General features: G+C 50.9%; 4 protein-coding genes across 4 annotated transcripts; 3 read left to right on the top strand and 1 right to left on the bottom strand.

Moving 5' to 3' along the window:
* Window positions 1–960: 960 nt before the first annotated feature.
* Window positions 961–2,549, top strand: ATG17 (Autophagy-related protein 17; the record flags this gene model as incomplete). Its single annotated transcript, XM_014693253.1, has 2 exons — window positions 961–1,485; window positions 1,563–2,549. The coding sequence occupies 2 exons, from the start codon at window positions 961–963 to the stop codon at window positions 2,547–2,549; spliced, it is 1,512 nt and encodes a 503-aa protein (XP_014548739.1).
* An 888-nt stretch (window positions 2,550–3,437) lies between these two features.
* On the top strand, window positions 3,438–5,328 carry tap_1 (Tripeptidyl aminopeptidase; the record flags this gene model as incomplete). The annotated part of the gene is made up of 2 exons (XM_014693254.1): window positions 3,438–4,283; window positions 4,357–5,328. The coding sequence occupies 2 exons, from the start codon at window positions 3,438–3,440 to the stop codon at window positions 5,326–5,328; spliced, it is 1,818 nt and encodes a 605-aa protein (XP_014548740.1).
* A 1,316-nt stretch (window positions 5,329–6,644) lies between these two features.
* Window positions 6,645–8,117, top strand: G6M90_00g017920 (uncharacterized protein; the record flags this gene model as incomplete). The annotated part of the gene is made up of 2 exons (XM_014693255.2): window positions 6,645–6,986; window positions 7,071–8,117. The coding sequence occupies 2 exons, from the start codon at window positions 6,645–6,647 to the stop codon at window positions 8,115–8,117; spliced, it is 1,389 nt and encodes a 462-aa protein (XP_014548741.2).
* A 1,156-nt stretch (window positions 8,118–9,273) lies between these two features.
* On the bottom strand, window positions 9,274–16,252 carry Znfx1_2 (NFX1-type zinc finger-containing protein 1; the record flags this gene model as incomplete). Its single annotated transcript, XM_014693256.1, has 4 exons — window positions 9,274–12,113; window positions 12,170–12,855; window positions 12,914–13,250; window positions 13,303–16,252. 4 exons carry the CDS (start codon window positions 16,250–16,252, stop codon window positions 9,274–9,276), a joined length of 6,813 nt encoding a protein of 2,270 aa, XP_014548742.1.
* Window positions 16,253–16,804: the final 552 nt, after the last annotated feature.

Here is a 16,804-nt window from a genome sequence, read left to right as displayed (position 1 = left end):
CCTAGAGATGGCCGAGTGGCATCTTGGGGACGGCACCAAGGTGACGGGCGTCAAGCACGTAGATGGTGATTTGAGTATGCTGTGAAACGAAAGTATGTTGTCTAACGACAGATGGAAATGATGATTGAGAATGCGACGGGCGGCATGTCTGGATGATGATATGTAGTGCGTGTTGGCTGATCGCGGGAGAAGAGCCGTAGCCAAGGATGCATCATCGGACGCAGCGAAAACACGTGCTGTCTCTCTCCTACCAGTTGACCGGTTGGCCCTTCGATACGCGTCCAGAGGCAAGCGTTTGCGCTGCTCGGGGTCGATGGCTCTTGCGGTTTGGATCAAATGCATGTGTCAATACGGAGTACTAGTCTGGTTGGCGTGGCTGGCGCCGGCTGCTGTCGGCTGCCGTCTTAACGAGTTGAAAGTTCTCCAGTCAGTTGAGTTCTCTGGCGTCGCGCCCGCCACACCGCATGTCCATGCCGGCATTGACACAGACCAACTTGCCCATTCTGCATCAAAGAGCCATCAATTGACACGACAATGCATGCGAGGCCGGCGACGGCGCAAAAGTCGCGGCGTTTGCTGCGACGCTAGTCCTCAGAATGGCTAATCATGGCTTGCCATGGTGCCATGGTGCCATTGTCACCGGTCCCTGCAACCTTAAAATGTTGCCATTATCGGAGCGCCATTCGTTATCGGCCTTATCGGAGCTCAGCCATCTCCAGATGGCCAGCTGCATGCGTCAAGTCGTCTTCGTCCCCAGTGCCGTCGTGAAGCTCGTCCTTGCATCATCCGTGCAGCCTCACCCCACGCCGTCGATTCGTCTCATCCTTTTCCACGTTAGCGACGCAGGGGCTCATCATCATGTAGCGCCATCTGCGTTTGCTTCATTTCACCCACAGCCTGTTCAACACACCGCATCCTCCCACCTGAACTCCAACACCGTTCTGCTCCCGTTTCCCCAACATGGCTGCCTCGCCGGCGGCCTCGTCTCGCCGCAGCGCGGCATCATCATCGGCATCTCTCAAGCGCTCCGATGACCATCAACCCAAGTCCCCGACCATTTCCGTCGATACCCTCGTAAACCATTTACTCGTTGCCAAGCGCTCCTTGTCCTCCATGAATCATGTGCTGCGTGCCAACGAGCTTGCGACCGAGGCGCGACACTCTCACGAGGAGATGCTGCTGCTGGCGGCGCAAACCGCTTTCGTCTGCAACTATCTTCGCGATCAAAATGCCATCCTGGTGCGCATCAGGAGAAGCCTTCAGACCACCTATGAATGGGGCAAACGAGACTTCAAGAAGCTTATCAAGGCCATGGATGACGTTGACGGTGCCTTGACGGGTACCATGGACATGCTTCGAGACACACATGTGCAGACCCTCCTACAACCAAGCGATAGAGAACGGAAGAGTTTGTTAGATTTTGTCGATGAATCTAGCGTCCATGGCATGCGAGAGGTCATGAAGAAGAGCATACAGGACTTGCAGGTAAGTCAGCCTTGCCAGACCTTTATCCGCATCTGCTTGGACATTTACTTTACGGCTCAACCCTAACACATCTCTAGACTATCCAACAATCATTCGATGGAGATCTGCTCCGCCTCGAAACCGATATTCGAAATCTAGGACAGCGCATAAACGAATCCTATCCCCAGAAACCGGGCGATGATGCACATCTTACTCCCATGGTACTCCTGCAGAGTCTCGACGATCACTCGTCATCCATGGCACAGCTGTTGGCGTCGCTAACTAAGCACTTTGACATGTGCGTCACCGCGATTCGCACAACCGAAGGTGCAGCGGCCCTCGCACGCAGGAAGGCTGCCGAGGTCACGCAGTCACAAAGCAGTGACGGAGTGTCGATATCTGGCGTCATTGCCGAGCAAGAGTCGCACATGTCTGACCTCGAACCCAAGACGGCAGAAGACCGAGCGGAAATGCTCAAGGTAGTTGTACAAGACGCAGACGAGGTTGAAGACGTTGTACGAGAGATTCAAGAGCGCCTCGCGGCCATGGAGCAAGAATACACTTCATTACAAGAGCATGTAGACCATTCAAAGGAGTCTTATTTTGGTATAATTTCAGCGTTTGCATTAGTTGGACAGATTGGCGATCGCATCGACGACTACGTCGCCGCAGAGGAAGATTTCAGACTGCGGTGGGAGCTGGAGAAGGAAGCCGTTTTTGGAAAGGTCAGAGAGATGAACGAAATGAGAGATTTCTACGAGGGGTATGCAAGTGCCTACGGCAGTCTTGTCCTAGAAGTCGAAAGGCGGCGGGCCGTCGACGAGCGAGTCCAGGGCATCTGGCGCAAGGCCCAGGACTCGGTGGACAAGATACTCGAGGCGGACCGCGTGTCCAGAGAAGCCTTTCGACAGGATGTTGGCGAGTATCTGCCCGCCGACTTGTGGGCAGGCATGCAGGGCCCTGCCCAGAAGTGGACAGTTGTTCGCATCAATGATGATGATTCGGCGGCTGCCAGCATGGTAGGCAGGCCTGATTCGGGGCAAGGATCGAGGATGGCGAGCACTCCGCGACCGCCTGCGGACTAGAATTTCTAAGCTGGCATATATCGCCTGATTGCACGTGAAGTATACTTGACCATTGGTAGTAAATCAATCGACTAGGTTTGCACAACATGATGGCGAACGAGCCATTTGACGGTGCGGTCATGAGAGCATGCTGTGTCCCCGCGTTTCGACTTATCGTCAAGCTCTACTTTCCTATTTTGACTTAGCTTCAGTTACACAACATGTCAAGTTGGATGCCACACACTGGGTACGGCAACCACTAGGCTGCGGGGGTGGGCCAATGCAGGCTGACGGGAGGACCAGTCTGGTGCAAAAAGCTGTTGAACAGTGTAGAAAGCTGCTAACAGTATAGGAAGTTACTGACGGTATAGGAAGCTACTAATAGTATAAGCATAGTCTGATTTATATAAAGAACTTATATATAAAAATTACTTGCTAATTAATATAAATATATGTAATATACTGTAGTGGTAATTTTGTAATTTCTTGTAATTGACCTCTTAACTTATTGTAGGTTAATTAAGGCTCTTAACTTCCTCCCTTTTTTTTTTCTTTTTTCTTTTTTTTAATTAGTTAAAATTACATAAAAACCCACTTTTTCTGGACCGTTTAGCGCCTTTTGGACCATCTGTTACTCCGTAGGCGGCCCGAAATTCCTGTACGGTTCAACACGGCCTGTACGGTCTGACACCCCCCCTATAATTTACCACTTGACGCATGCAGGCTGACGGGAGGACGCCAACGCAGGCTGACAGGAGGACGTCAACTGGAAGCTGACAATTGCCTGCAGTGATAAATGGGTTGAGTCTCGCAAGTCGCAAACTGCTGCAGACTCCTGGATCTTCATGGTCTGCATCAGAAGTTCAAAACCAACACCACACCAGCTACATCACCACTTGTCGAGCCAGCATGCGACTTCGTGACGACCTCATCCTCGGCTTATCTGCCATCGTCACGGCAGGCGCTGCTGCTCCCGAGTTCGACTGGGATTCCATCAGCCCGTCCACAGACCTCCGGTACCATGACTGCTATGCCGCCTTCAAATGCGCCCGGCTCAAGCTCCCCCTCGACTGGAAAAATAGTACCGACCCACGAACCGTCGCCATTGCCGTCATCAAGCTCCCTGCCAAGATACCCGATCATGACCCTGCCTTTGGCGGGCCCATCTTCACCAATCCCGGCGGGCCAGGCGGTTCAGGTGTAAGCTTTGTCGTTGACAACGGCCATTTTCTGCGGGACTACGTCGACAGCCCCGGCAAGAAGCATTATGACATAGTTTCCTTTGATCCTCGTGGGACTGGGAATAGCAGGCCCCTGGCCAACTGTTTCCCTGTCGCTGCTCTTGCCAGGGATGCGTGGAAGCTCGAGACGAGAGGGAACGGGGGGCCGGATAAAAGCCTAGCGGCAATCTCATACGGATTGGCCCTGTACGATGGATACGGAAGGAGATGCGAGAAGGCTGACGCCGAGGGTCTGAACGGGGGCGAGATTTTCAAGTATCTGGGGACGCCGTCCGTCGCCAGAGACATGGTTGCCATGGTGGACAGCATTGACGAGCTGAGGAAGACGGAAGCTGCTCGTGATGGGCCCGTGGAACTACTGAAGAGGAACGAAGGGGATGTTCCGAGACTGCAGTACATGGGGTTTTCGTACGGCACCATTCTTGGAAACTACTTTGCTTCGCTGTTCCCGGGGCGCATTGGACGAATTGTGCTCGATGGAGTCTCCAACGCCGACGACTATGCTACCGGCCCCGTGAGTCTTTCCTCCCCCCCCTTTCCCCCAGGCCCGTCCATTCTGATAGGAACTAACCAGACGTGTGGTGCAGGGCTGGCTGACAAACAGTGTCGATTCCGACGCCATCGTTGACAAATTCTTTGACGGGTGTTTCCACGCCGGTCCCCAGGTCTGCCGTCTCGCCCGCCCCCAAGACAAATCCGCCTCAGACCTGCGCACCCGATTCTGGCCATGGGTCAAACAGATCGACGAGGCACCCGTGGCCGGCGTCGGCCCCCTGGGCAGCTCCGTCGTCCTGACGGGCACGGACATCCGCCTGGTCCTCGTCGGGGCGGCCTACACGCCCCTCAAATCCTTCATCCAGACCGCCGAGGTCCTTGACAACGCCATGGTCCACGGAACCTACGACACCATCCTGGCCATGATCGAGTCCGGGCTCGGCGCGCCCCTCCAAGACGCGTGTCCCGTCGCCAACCAGACCGCCAAGCCGGACCTGGGCACCGACCCCCTGACGGCGGTCCTCTGCGGCGACGGCGAAGACATCCGCGGCAAGAAGCCGTCCTGGTGGGCGCGCTACGTCGACAGGCAGCTCGCCCAGTCGGCCGTATTCGGCGGCCTCATGTCCACCGTCCGCTTCCCCTGCTCCGGGTGGCGCTTCAAGCCCAACTGGTCCTTTCGTGGGCCCTTTACCTCCCCGGAGCCCGCCCGCGACGGCGAGCAGCCGCAACGGGGCCAGCCCGCCGCGCCGATCATGTTCCTGACCAACAGGCTGGATCCCGTCACGCCGCTGGCGTCTGCGCGGGCCATGGCCAGGAAGCACCCGCACGCCAGGGTGGTTGTGCAGGAAGCCATGGGGCATTGTGCCGCCATCTCGGCGTACAGCGAGTGCACGAGGGGCATCGTCGCCAGGTACTTTGACACGGGGAAGTTGCCGGACGGGGAGGCGGTTTGCGAGGCCGAGTGTGGCCCTTGGGATGCAGGCTGCGCGAGGACGATGCCGAAGTCGAGTGGCGAGGATGCGGGCGAGGCCTCGCTGGCGAGGAGGTTCCCTCTGGGGGTGTAGTTTGTGGTTGTGACTTCAACAAGTGACTGAGTTTTGGCTCGAGATGCATGAGGTATGGTTTTGCGACATCGTCTAGTTCCGTAGGGTTATCGCCAAGGCTTTAAAAGTTTATGCAGCAAAAAGGAAGATTAAGTACTGTGCCGACTGGTGTGGCGCTAGATATGTGGGTGACGTCGGACTTTATTTATTATTCTTCTCTTTATATTACAAGGCCCTGATGCCAACGAGTTGTCCTGGCGTAGGCAAAGCGCGCGAGATGTTGCTTATTCACATCCTGCGGGGGCCTGTTGAGCCAACAACAGCAATTTGCACGATGGAAAATAACGGTACTTTGGGAGGCTTTTTAGGGCCTCAATTGACAGTGTTGTATTAATGATGAAAAAAGTGATGATTAAATGTCTCAGTTGATTGATTAAAAATCCTGCAAGTTTGACCGCTTTTATACCTGGTCAGAGACCCCTGCAAGTGTGGAGTGAAATATGATAATTGCAGCTGCTATGGTAACAATCCGTAGGCGTCTACAAGTTTTGCCCTGTGGCGCTTTTATATTGGAAAAAGGGGCTTATAATACTAGTTATTTATTTTGTTATATATAAATATAAAAAAAGCTAATATATAATAGATACCAAGGGGATAAACATGTCTAGTCAAAGGAGTAAGCCCACGGACAACTTACCTGTCAGGTTATGTGACCTGTTATCCAAGGATTAGAAATCCGATATACAGTAAACCTGCTCTATAACAATCATGTATCTTAGCAATGATTAGGTTATTACGATAATTCACGGTCATCTAAGGTTTTTCCCTAGTAAATTATTAATAGTCAGGTTATTAACAATATTGTAGGTATTAAGCTTAGTCACTATATAAATCAGGGCTTTTATTGTTATTACGGGCCTACTAAGGCCTATAAGAACCTATTTAAGGCCTACAGCGCGTTTTTCTAGCCGTGACGCGGTCAAAAAAAAAACCAATCCTTGTAAATGTACCTTATCATAGTAAATATATGTAAAGGTATATGAGTCATGACCCATAATAGTCGCACCTTGACGATAGTCGCCGAATAACGATAAGAGGGGCCTCGCGAAGCATACATATTGTTATAGGCCCGGTTCACTGTACTCTGTAACTCGGTAATATCAGTTGATATTTGAGTTCCCCACCCAGGTGTCTTTACTCGCCAGTAACGTGACCCGTCAGACCGCGCGCTCTTTCCACGTTGAATTTATGTAGCGGCCCTCTGCTGCCCCTTTTCTCATCGTCGCCGCCACCTTCCCACCCGTCACCGACTCTGAATGGCGAGCCGCCCGTCGAAAATGGCGGCCGAATTTACCATGAGGAGCCCGCTGGAGAGACTACCGTTCGAGGTTCTGGGAATGATATGCGCTTTTCTTCCGCGAGCCGATTTAAAAGCCCTTCGCCTGGTCTCTCGTGCTTTCGATGGACCGTCACTCTCGACGCTTTTCAGGACGGTTTACCTGAAAGTGCATCTTGGGAGCTTTGAGAAGCTGCTGGACATTTCAAGATCGGAGAAGCTCAACAAGCATGTGAGGTACATCAGCTACGATTGTAGAGTCCTGAATGCTTCTAGAGTCAGTCCCGACTTGGCCGACTGGGTGGCCAAGACCGCTTGCGATGGGTTGTGTTCCCGATACCACGTAGCCTCTTTTGTGCAGCAATTTACCCAAGAAGAACTACACGGTTTTTACCAAAACTATCGCCAGTTTCTGTCTGACCAATAGCACATGTTGAAGGACGACAACGAGAACCGTATGCTTCGAGACGCTTTGCAGAATTTGCCACGACTATTGGGTGTGGAAAGCAGGATGCCAGATCCTCGGGAAATGTCTAGGGTACTGCCACCAAGTGAACGGGCATGGTCACAGAATTCCTTGAGCACCGTAGCGCAGAAGATTTTGGTGGAGCCTCCCCCGTTGGATGGAGGGGAGCGCGAAGCGACACGTCATTTCTGGGCTCTGCTGCAGTCCGCCTGTCTCGCGGGCCATGCTGAGCGACTGACGCATATTCACGGCGAATACATGGAACTGAATAGCTGGCGTGATGCCGCAGCCTCCTGCCTTGCTAATTATGACGAGGGTTTCCCGTCTCTGCAACACCTCTCGCTCAGTTTTAACGACTACGAACATTCCGACGAGGCAACCGACTACATTGGCGGCATCATCGCCGATGCGCCGTCACTGCACTCTCTCCTCTTGTACTTCGACAATGGTGATTATATGCCTTTCTGCGAGTTAGTCTGGCCCGATGTGGAATTGCACCATCTCCGAAGCCTATCACTTTTTGGCTTGTGCGTAACCGAGACCCAGTTGCGCGACGGTCTAGGAGCGTTTCGCGGAACTCTCCGCTCCCTTGAGCTGGCGGACATTTCCTTTGTTCCGGGCTCCTGGGTTCTCTTCTTCAGATTTCTGAGCAAGGAAATGACCTTGGATCATGTGAAATTGTATGAATTCTTTACCAACTATCGCGACGAGGCATGGGTCGCTCGTGATGAAAGGCAAAGCCCGTTGCCTGCCTTGGCTGGGGCATCAGCACGGGATTCTCGTAAATACTTGGTATATCGCATTGAGCGCTTTATCACAGGCCGTGGTCGATACCCCGATCCGTTCACCCCGCGGAAGAAACGAGACGGGGACTTGGAAAAATACGGTTACAGTTTACCATGGGCATTTAAGCAAGATAGGTCATGGTATCACGCGGACACTGTGTGGAGTGCTAGGGAATGGGAAAATACATACCCGTTGGCAACTAAGTGGACCCTTCCTACTTAATTGGCCATAAAATTCTAGGACAGCTATAAAAGGCCAGGATAAGCTTTACCTAGACTTTTATATATAAATTAATTACCCCTCTAGAAGAGGTAAAACCGCCAATATAAATTTACTTGGTAGCCTTGGCTTTATAAGCTTTTTTAGTTCTTTTAGCTTTTTTTATAGCTTTTCTTATAGCTAATTTAATAGTTTTTTTAATATTATATTTTAATTAAAAGTAAGTACTAGTTATCTTAGACTTTCATGGCTGTCTTAGAATTTTGTGGCTAACTAAGTAAAAGTCCACTTAGTTGCCAACGGGTAATACATTGAAGTGGGACCGAAGGAGCGATGGAGGCTGTGGCGGGTGTCCCATCCACAGCTTAAGACATCGAGCTCCTTGTATATTTGGTATTGGTACATACACAGCTCATCCTCCGGGATGAGGCGAAACTAGCACACGGTGTTAACGAACAGATAGTGTTTACCATTTGGCTGCTAGTTTGCTAGCGTCTAATGCATCGCGATGCGGGTATTCATGGTGTTTTACGTGGTCTGTTACGGATATATGGCTTAGGCACGACCAGCCATATTGCGTCGTCTTTACTAGGCCCTACCCTGATGTAGTGCTTCCATTAGTATTTGGATAGGTTGGAGAATAAAAGAACTAGGTTAAATACGAACATGTCGAATTAAGATTGCCACTAGTTCCCTCACCACACACCCGAACCATGTGCGGCGGAACTTGTAGTCGGCCATGTATTCGTGACGTAGAGCTTGGCAATGTCTGCGATTCGGGCTGTGGTTGTTGTTCTTCTCTGTCCTCGCTATTTGCTTTAGCAATCCCTTTGGATTATACGTGTCTGTCCTAGTGCCAGTATGTAAATAGCTGATCAATCTCTAGTAGGCCTGCTATAAAATACATAGTACATGACATCTATGGGTACTTCCACGGCGAGCATTCCCTATTCGTCGTTTCTGCAAAGCAGTGTCATTGCGAATGCAAATTACCATGCTATATTCTCTCATGAGTCGCAGCGACACATATCCAAAGACTGCGTGATGAATCATCTTTGCAAAATCCTTGGTCGGATACCGGACTGGGAAGAGCGTCAAAAAAAAAATAATAAACAATAAAATCCTAGTGCAAATCTACCATCATATTCCCCTGCACTGCTCAAAGGGCATTAATATCCGCATCTGACATGTAATGGGAACCCCCAGCGCATCTGTAACCACCGCTTTGCTTAATCCAGTGATAGCCAACGGGACATCTTCCAAGAGCCATTAATCTTGCCTTCATAGCCGCCTCTTCTTTCCTACGTTTTTCTTCTTCTATCAACTGCCGCACAATGCGCTCCCGATTCTCGTCTGTAGCAGATTTCTGCGCCTCTTTTAATTCGCGATACTCTGCCTCGCGGCGTTGCTCCTCGGCCCAATCTTGCTGAAGCTGTTCCCAAACCTCATCTCTTACACCAGCGTCCCGAATGCCCAGGCCATCGCAGGCCGATTTGTCTTGGTCGGGCTCCTCCGTACTGACCACGTCATCTGTCTTGTTTGTGCGCTCTTCTTGCTGGGATTTGGTAGATATATTGCTCTGGGAGGGCAAGGGTGGTCGCGAACCCTCGCGCAGTTGGAGGTTCGCCAAGTCCAGGCTCAAGTCTGTCGCCGCAGCATCTTGTTCCATTTTTGAGCGTTTCAGGAGCATGGTGTTAAGCGCTTCGCTGACCTCATCTTGCTCGACTTTTAATGACGGAGAAGAAAGATCTACATTGCGAAAGATGTCCTTGGCAAGCTGCTTAACATCCCTCGCGCTGGCCCATCCCTCGACCCCTGAGAGTGACCGAAACAAGTCCAGAATGTTCCTTTCAAAATCTTCGGATGGGTATTGCAAGCAGGACAAGTCTAGCAGTTTTCCTTTTCGCTCAATGTCTGCCTTCCTCTTGGCCAGCGAGCTTGTGAGCAGCTTGAGGCAGTCCTCAGCGCTGAGCGGGTCAAAGTCTATCGTCTCGGGGAATCGGCTCGTCATCCCAGGATTCGCAGACAAAAGATTGTTGATGTCTTTGACGTAGCCGGCCAGGATTATGATGAGCTTGCCTTTGTACTTTTCTTTGGTGACCGAGTCCACGAGCTCGTCAACTGCTTCCTTTGCGAAGCCGTGCCCTGCGAGTCGGTAGGCCTCGTCGATGAACAAGACTTTTCCGAGCGCATTGTTCAAAACCTTGTGGACTTTTGGACCGGTATGTCCAACGTACTGGCCAATGAGGTCTGTTGCTGAGCATTCGACCACCTCGGCCTTGCTGAGGAATCCCATGTCGTAGTACAACTTGCCAAACTTCCTTGCCGTCATCGTCTTTCCGGTGCCTGGGGGACCTCGAAATAAAAAGTTGAATGGGATTTCCTCGTCGACATCCATTCCCAGGCTCTTGAGCTGCCTGAATCTATCCTGGATATTTTTGAGTAGTGAAATGACCTTTTCGCGTCCGATATCCCCTGCAAAGAGTTCCTCTACATCAGTTGCGCTCCGGCGGTCAAAGTTGTCATCAAAGTCGACTGCCTCCAATTGGCTTCTTTTCGCTTTTCCCGCGGAAATCCGCTTCTGATAGCCGCCTTTTGCTTTACTCAATAAGTTGTCTATGGCACCAGCATTGCCAAAATTCGGACGGTTACGCTCCCGGGAAAGAATGTCCAGCGCAACTCGCTTGGCCTGCGCAGTTGCCTGGAATCCACCATCTTTGAGCTTCAAATCCAGGATTCGTGATAGGGCATCGTCGTCAAAGTCTTGGAATATGAATGGCGAGTCGATGGCGAAGCGGCGACTGAGCCCTGGATTAACATTTTGGAACATTTCCTCCATTTGTTCCTTGTATCCCAGAAGTATAACACATCTGTCTTCGCCGGGCACATTTTGAACCTCGGCCACAATGGTGTCCACGACAGCAGTCCTATATGGGTCGGCTACATGCGAGCCATCGGCACCCCCGGCACCTTGCAGCCCGTATGCCTCGTCAATGACGAGAACTTTACCTATCGTCGAGGCGAGTATGGCCTTGGTCTGCGCCTCAGACTGTCCAAGCACAGACCCAATGAAGTCGGCCGGCGTCTTGACAACTACCTCACCGTTCGACAACATGCCCAGTGATGCTAGTATCTTGCCGTAAAGCTTAGCCACTGTCGTTTTCCCAGTTCCGGGAGACCCGATGAAGACGCGGTTGAGAGAGAAGGACATGAGGGGTTCTTCTTCAAGCTCTCTTTGGTAGTTTGTTGTAAGTGAGTCCAGCAGAACCCTAACCTCCTGCTTTACTTCGGCAAGGCCAATCATTTCATTCAGCCTCTGCCATGCCTTGCAATTGACCAACGTCGCGGATGGCTCCGGACCAATGATGTCTTCTTTGGTGAGAAAATGATCGTCAGGCTTGGCACCGGACCGGCGTGCTTGCCGAAGCCTGGTTGACTGCCTCTTCCCCATCTGTGCCAGTACATTCTCTACAGCACGAGCATTACCAAAGCCCTCTTTACCTCGACCGCGACCAATCCGCCGAGCAGCTATTCGGAAATACAAGCCGTCGGGCCCGTCTTCAATGGCCATTCTGCCCTTGTATTTCCGGTCAACCTGGCGTTGGAGGATCTGGAGCAGCTCGTCGTCTGAGTAGTCGTTGAATCGCATCTGGATCGGAAATCGGCTGGGAAACCCAGGATTATGGGCGAAAAAGGTTTCCATTTGCTTGTCATAGCCCGCAATAACGAATGACACTTTGCCACGGAGGTTCTCTACCTCGGCAAGGAGATAGTCCAATACTGCCTTGCCGCCGGGACTGTTCCCCGAGGACAACTGGTAAGCTTCGTCAATAAATAACACGCCCCCTCCATTGTCCTTCAGGTCCTCTAAGAGCTTTTCGCAGCCAGAAACGCCCATATTGGCAAGCTTGGATCCGGAGGTTTCCTTGAAGCCATCGCCAGGGAGAGCTCCTGTACATGCAAGGAATTCTGCCCACAGGCGAGCAACTGTTGTTTTTCCTGAAATTGTGAGTTAGCACCCATGCCATCTGCCATGTATTTGGGGCACATCTTACCCGTCCCCGGATTGCCCAGCAATGAACAGCTCAGTCTTTCCTCGGACAACGATAGCTCTTGCCGGATTTTTGTATCAATGTTGGACTTGACAGCCAAGAATTCCTCCTTTACAGTCTCGAGACCTATTAGGTCCATGAGTTTGTTGAGAGCCTCATTACTGGGCTCACCGTGCTCTTTCATCCATTCCCATTCTTGCTGTGCTTGACTCTTAAGTTTGGAGCCCGAGTTCTTGCTGTTTCCCGTCCTAGGTTGGTCCTTCCGCGCTTGTGCCTTTTTGGAACTTTCAACTGCCTCTCTCCTTTCTTGGGCTGCCTTCAAGCCCTTCAGCTTGGCCTTCTTTTCTTCCAGCTGAGCCTGTTGCGTCTGCTCTTCTCTCTTGTAAGCCAAGACGCGCTCATAGTGATCAATCTCATCGCCAATCTTTTGAAGTTCACTAGCATATGCGGCTTGTTTTTCTTGTCTCATGATCTCTAACTTCAAGTCTTGTGCGGCGCGCCGGCGAATCTCTTCATCTTCGCGAGCACACGACTTGCAGCCTTCAACTTTTGTTGAGCAGAGGATTTTCGACTTGTGCCCTCGAACACAAGTATGAGAGACCCTTTTGTTGCAGGGAAACTGAGAATGATCAATAGCTCGATGGCATCGAAGATCACAGGCATGCTTCCCACAGCTCAACGGCTTGCCACTAACAAATGTTAAAAGGGGGGATCAATGCTGTAACACTAAAACGGAGAATAACCTACCAAGGCTCTGAACAGCCCCCATCAGGGCAATGCTGGTCGAAGTCATTTGCTGATTTCAGGAGTGCCTCTCGATCAGGGTGTCGCTCACAATACACAGGCACACCATCGAACAAGCACTCCTTTTCTTTAAGGGCCTGGAAAAAGTCTCCCCACAACTCGCCGCCCTTTTTACTCTTTGTAAAAGTGTGCATATTTCCAAATAGCACGGCGCAATTCCTCGCTCGTGACATGAGAACCACCAGTCGCTCGGGTGCGGCCATGAATCCGATATCTCCAGATGAGTTGCTTCTGGTGAGAGACGCGATGACAATGTCGCTCTCCTCGCCTTGGTAATTATCTATAAAAGTTAGCTTTCAACACCAGTGCAGTTACCATTTCTTATGACAAACCAATGGTGGACAACCGCAGCGGCTGTTTGTTCACTTTGGCAGCGGCTTGTGTCATCAGCCCGGCACGAGTCAATTCATATGAGTCCAGGTCATTCAACCAGGGGTCATGATCACGACTGAGTTTTTGTCTCAACAACGACAGCTGACCCAAGTACGGCGTCAGGACTACCATGTGCTTGGATTTATATCCTTGCTGGCTTAGGTACCGGACCATCTTGAGCACCATTTCAGCCTCGAACGCGTTTTTCTTGGACTCTCCCAGCTGACGATCGGCCACATCAGCAAGTTTCTCCTCCTGGTGCTCATGATGGACAAAAATAACTCTCCCTTTGAGTCCTCTGACTTTTTCACGCTCGAGGGTTTTCGGATTATTTTCAAGATGTTCATAGGCCAGGCGACGGACAAAGTGGGAAATCTCGGGATGGCTGCGATGCTGTTCTCGGAGAGTAGTATATGAGTGGCCCTGATGTATCAGCCTTTCGAACATGGACATGTTGAGGTTGAACCCTTCGCCCTTTTCCACTGTGAGGGTATAGTTGTTTACCTTGGGGCGAAGTTGTTTATGGTCACCAATGAGCACGAGCTGTTTCACCGATGAGCTGAGTGCAGTGATGATGTGAGCTTCTAGAATCTCTCCTGCCTCTTCGACTAAGACCATGTCAGGCTGCGCTGACTCGATGATAGATTGGTACATGGCCGCCGCAGTAGTAGTGCAACCAATAACACGTTTACTCCGCAGAACCTTTCGCTTGGATTCGTTGTACAAACTGTCAATTTCTCGCTGAATCCTGCTCGACATCTCCGCAAGGCTAGCAAACTCTTGGGTCTGGTCATGGCGTACTTTGGAGCACCACTGATTCAAAAACTCCGTTCGCGAGCTGATGGGGATGCTCCATACCGAGCGAGATGCTGGGTCCATGGAGGCTAGCAGAGCACGAACAACACCGGAATCTTGCCCCTGTACCCATAACTCCAGAATTTCACCTGCTCGAATCGGCTTGTTATTCTTGCCCATTAGTTCAAAGCCATCATCCTGCTTTGGGACTTGAAATGCGGGCCAAAAAGGTGTCGCATCTTCGGAGAACTCCAGCAGCGTAAGTATGTCATCTGGGTCGACGTAGGCGGTTGCGAGTTTTTCCCCTACATCAACGAGCCGTTCATTGACGTCAGAGGCTTCTGATTTATACTTTCGAATGGTAGCATTGACTTCAAAGGAGAACCGAAATGCTGGCTGTTTGCAGAGTGTTTCAAGCCGAAGAGGTTCAGTTCTCGTTGTCGATTTGGAACCGATCCGCACCATGTCCCTTTCCGATACTCCGATGTCCAATAGGTCCTCGAGAAACTGGTCCAGAGCATGGTTTGTATAGCTCAACACCAAAATCCGATAATTGGTGAGCTTAAGGATGATTCTCGATATCAGAGCCCCGATGAATGATTTCCCCGTGCCTGGCGGACCTTGTATCTGACCAACGCAGTTTTCCAGACCGTTGATCAGAGATTCCAGCTGTGCACCAGATACACGGATAGATCCGCCTATGTGGCCGAAGGAGGACAGGTTAACTTCTTGTTGCTTGTCAAGTGCTGCTCGGAGTTGCCTCAATAATTGCGACAGTTTTTCAGGCGGCTGATATAGGCTTGTGGCCGATTTTGGATCCAGCACCATGTCTTCAAGTGGTATTTCGTAAATCTCCTTCAACCGCTGCAAGATGGGCTCATAGGCAAAAGTAGCGGTATCGACAACATGAAATTGGAGTTCACCTTTCATAGGATGTAGGAGTGCTTCCAATGAGTTCTTCAATGCCTCTACGTTGATGAACTTGATGACGACAGTGGGTGTCTTTTTCAGCAGCAGGTCGACATTGCGAATTAGACAGCCAAAGGCGATGATATCATTGTTACGGCACAATACGCCTATAGAGTTGTTTTTCATGAACGATTTTCCAGAGCCTTCGAGGAAGGTTTTTCGATCTCTCTGGTCAATCGAACGAGGGAATACGATTCCATCCTCGCATTGCAGCTGTAGAGCCAGTGGATTAACACGCGTCTTGCTGCCGTCGCCGAATCCTACGAGGCTCAGTCCGCCAAGACGTGGAGGTTTCCGCCGTCCCTTCCTCTGGCCCCATGCAATGGCAAGATTGTCCCTCATATCTGCAAGCATGTCTTCTCTCAGTAGCCGATAGAGCCACGAGAGGTATGTAGCTGACCGAGACTCGCGCGGAACATCGAACACATCATCTAACCGTTGCAGAAATGGTTCATCCATGGAACGGACTTCATCTGCGGTCGGATAGATGGAGATTGCGCGAAAGTCCAGGAAGTCATTGTCATGGCGGCCACCGGGGCCATGACCTGTGGTTGCGGTAGCCGCAATCGAGTGCAGTTTGAGGATTTTTTCGATTCGATAGGCCAGTTTCCTGACCGGATGTGAGGCTGCTCTGATGAGAGACTGGCTATCCATCAAAGCCCCAACGTCGCCATACAGTGTGTCAAGTTCGGGAGACTTCATTGAGACAATCTCCAAACAAAGCCAGGCAAAAGTCTCAACTTCACCCACACTAAATCCAGTACTCTGCTGGTGTTTGAGAACAGCTGACCAGAAAGTAGGGGGGCACAGGACCGCGAACAAGATGCGTTGAAGAAAGTGCCCACTGTTGATGGTTTTTACCATGGGATTCGAAAGATGCTTCATCAGCATGGTCATGACAGATGAGATGAAGCCCGTGGAGAGATCGCTTCGCACAACGCTCCCCAGAGTTTCGACTCCTTTCGCGCTCGAAATGATCGACTCTACATAAAAAGCTGGCGTTTTGCATCGACATAAGATGTCAGTGGCCTCAAGAAAGTGATTGGCATCCTGATTGGTGCTGATTGTGCTTTTCCCCTCAATGTTGTTCTTAAACCGCTCTATCAGCTTTTTCGCTCTCCCAGACGCCAACTCTCCTGACGCCATTTTGAGGAGAAGATTGACAAGAGCAAGGCTTGTGAAGTAGAAAGTATAATTATCAAAGAGAATCACCACGCGGGTAAAGAAAAGGTTGCATGATTTAGGATTGAGCAGTCAGCAGCTCCGTCTTAAATGTTTGTCAGTTGGGTTTTAGGTGCCCGAGATGTCGGCGTTTGTGTCACACAACGGCGGGACAAGGCTTGGGGCAGCAGAGGTTTCATAGGTCAACCTATTGGCAGCCTGGTAAATTGTGAATACGGTGTGGGTGTCAGACCAATATTCTGCAAACGGTGTTGGCCAGCTCGATTATGGTTGGTGTCCTCCGTTTGCCTCATGCGTCTGACTCATTGTATACCTTCGATGAATCCAACATCACTGCATCACATGAGACAGAATGTCCCCCGCATTTCATCAGTCACAGTGATTGCTTAAAAGGCAGCCTACATCTTGATTTGGCAGCGCTTGACCTACTCGAGGTGAATTGCTCGGCGGGCTCACTCTTTTTGCTAGGTGCGCTCACCCCCCTTAGTAGGTAAGTGTTTATTATATTTAAACTTT

Source organism: Metarhizium brunneum, chromosome 1 (genome assembly GCF_013426205.1).
Source record: "Metarhizium brunneum chromosome 1, complete sequence".
Taxonomy (NCBI): Eukaryota; Fungi; Ascomycota; class Sordariomycetes; order Hypocreales; family Clavicipitaceae; genus Metarhizium; species Metarhizium brunneum.
The sequence above is the reverse complement of the archived record's forward strand: the minus strand, read 5'-3'. Positions and strand labels throughout refer to the sequence as shown.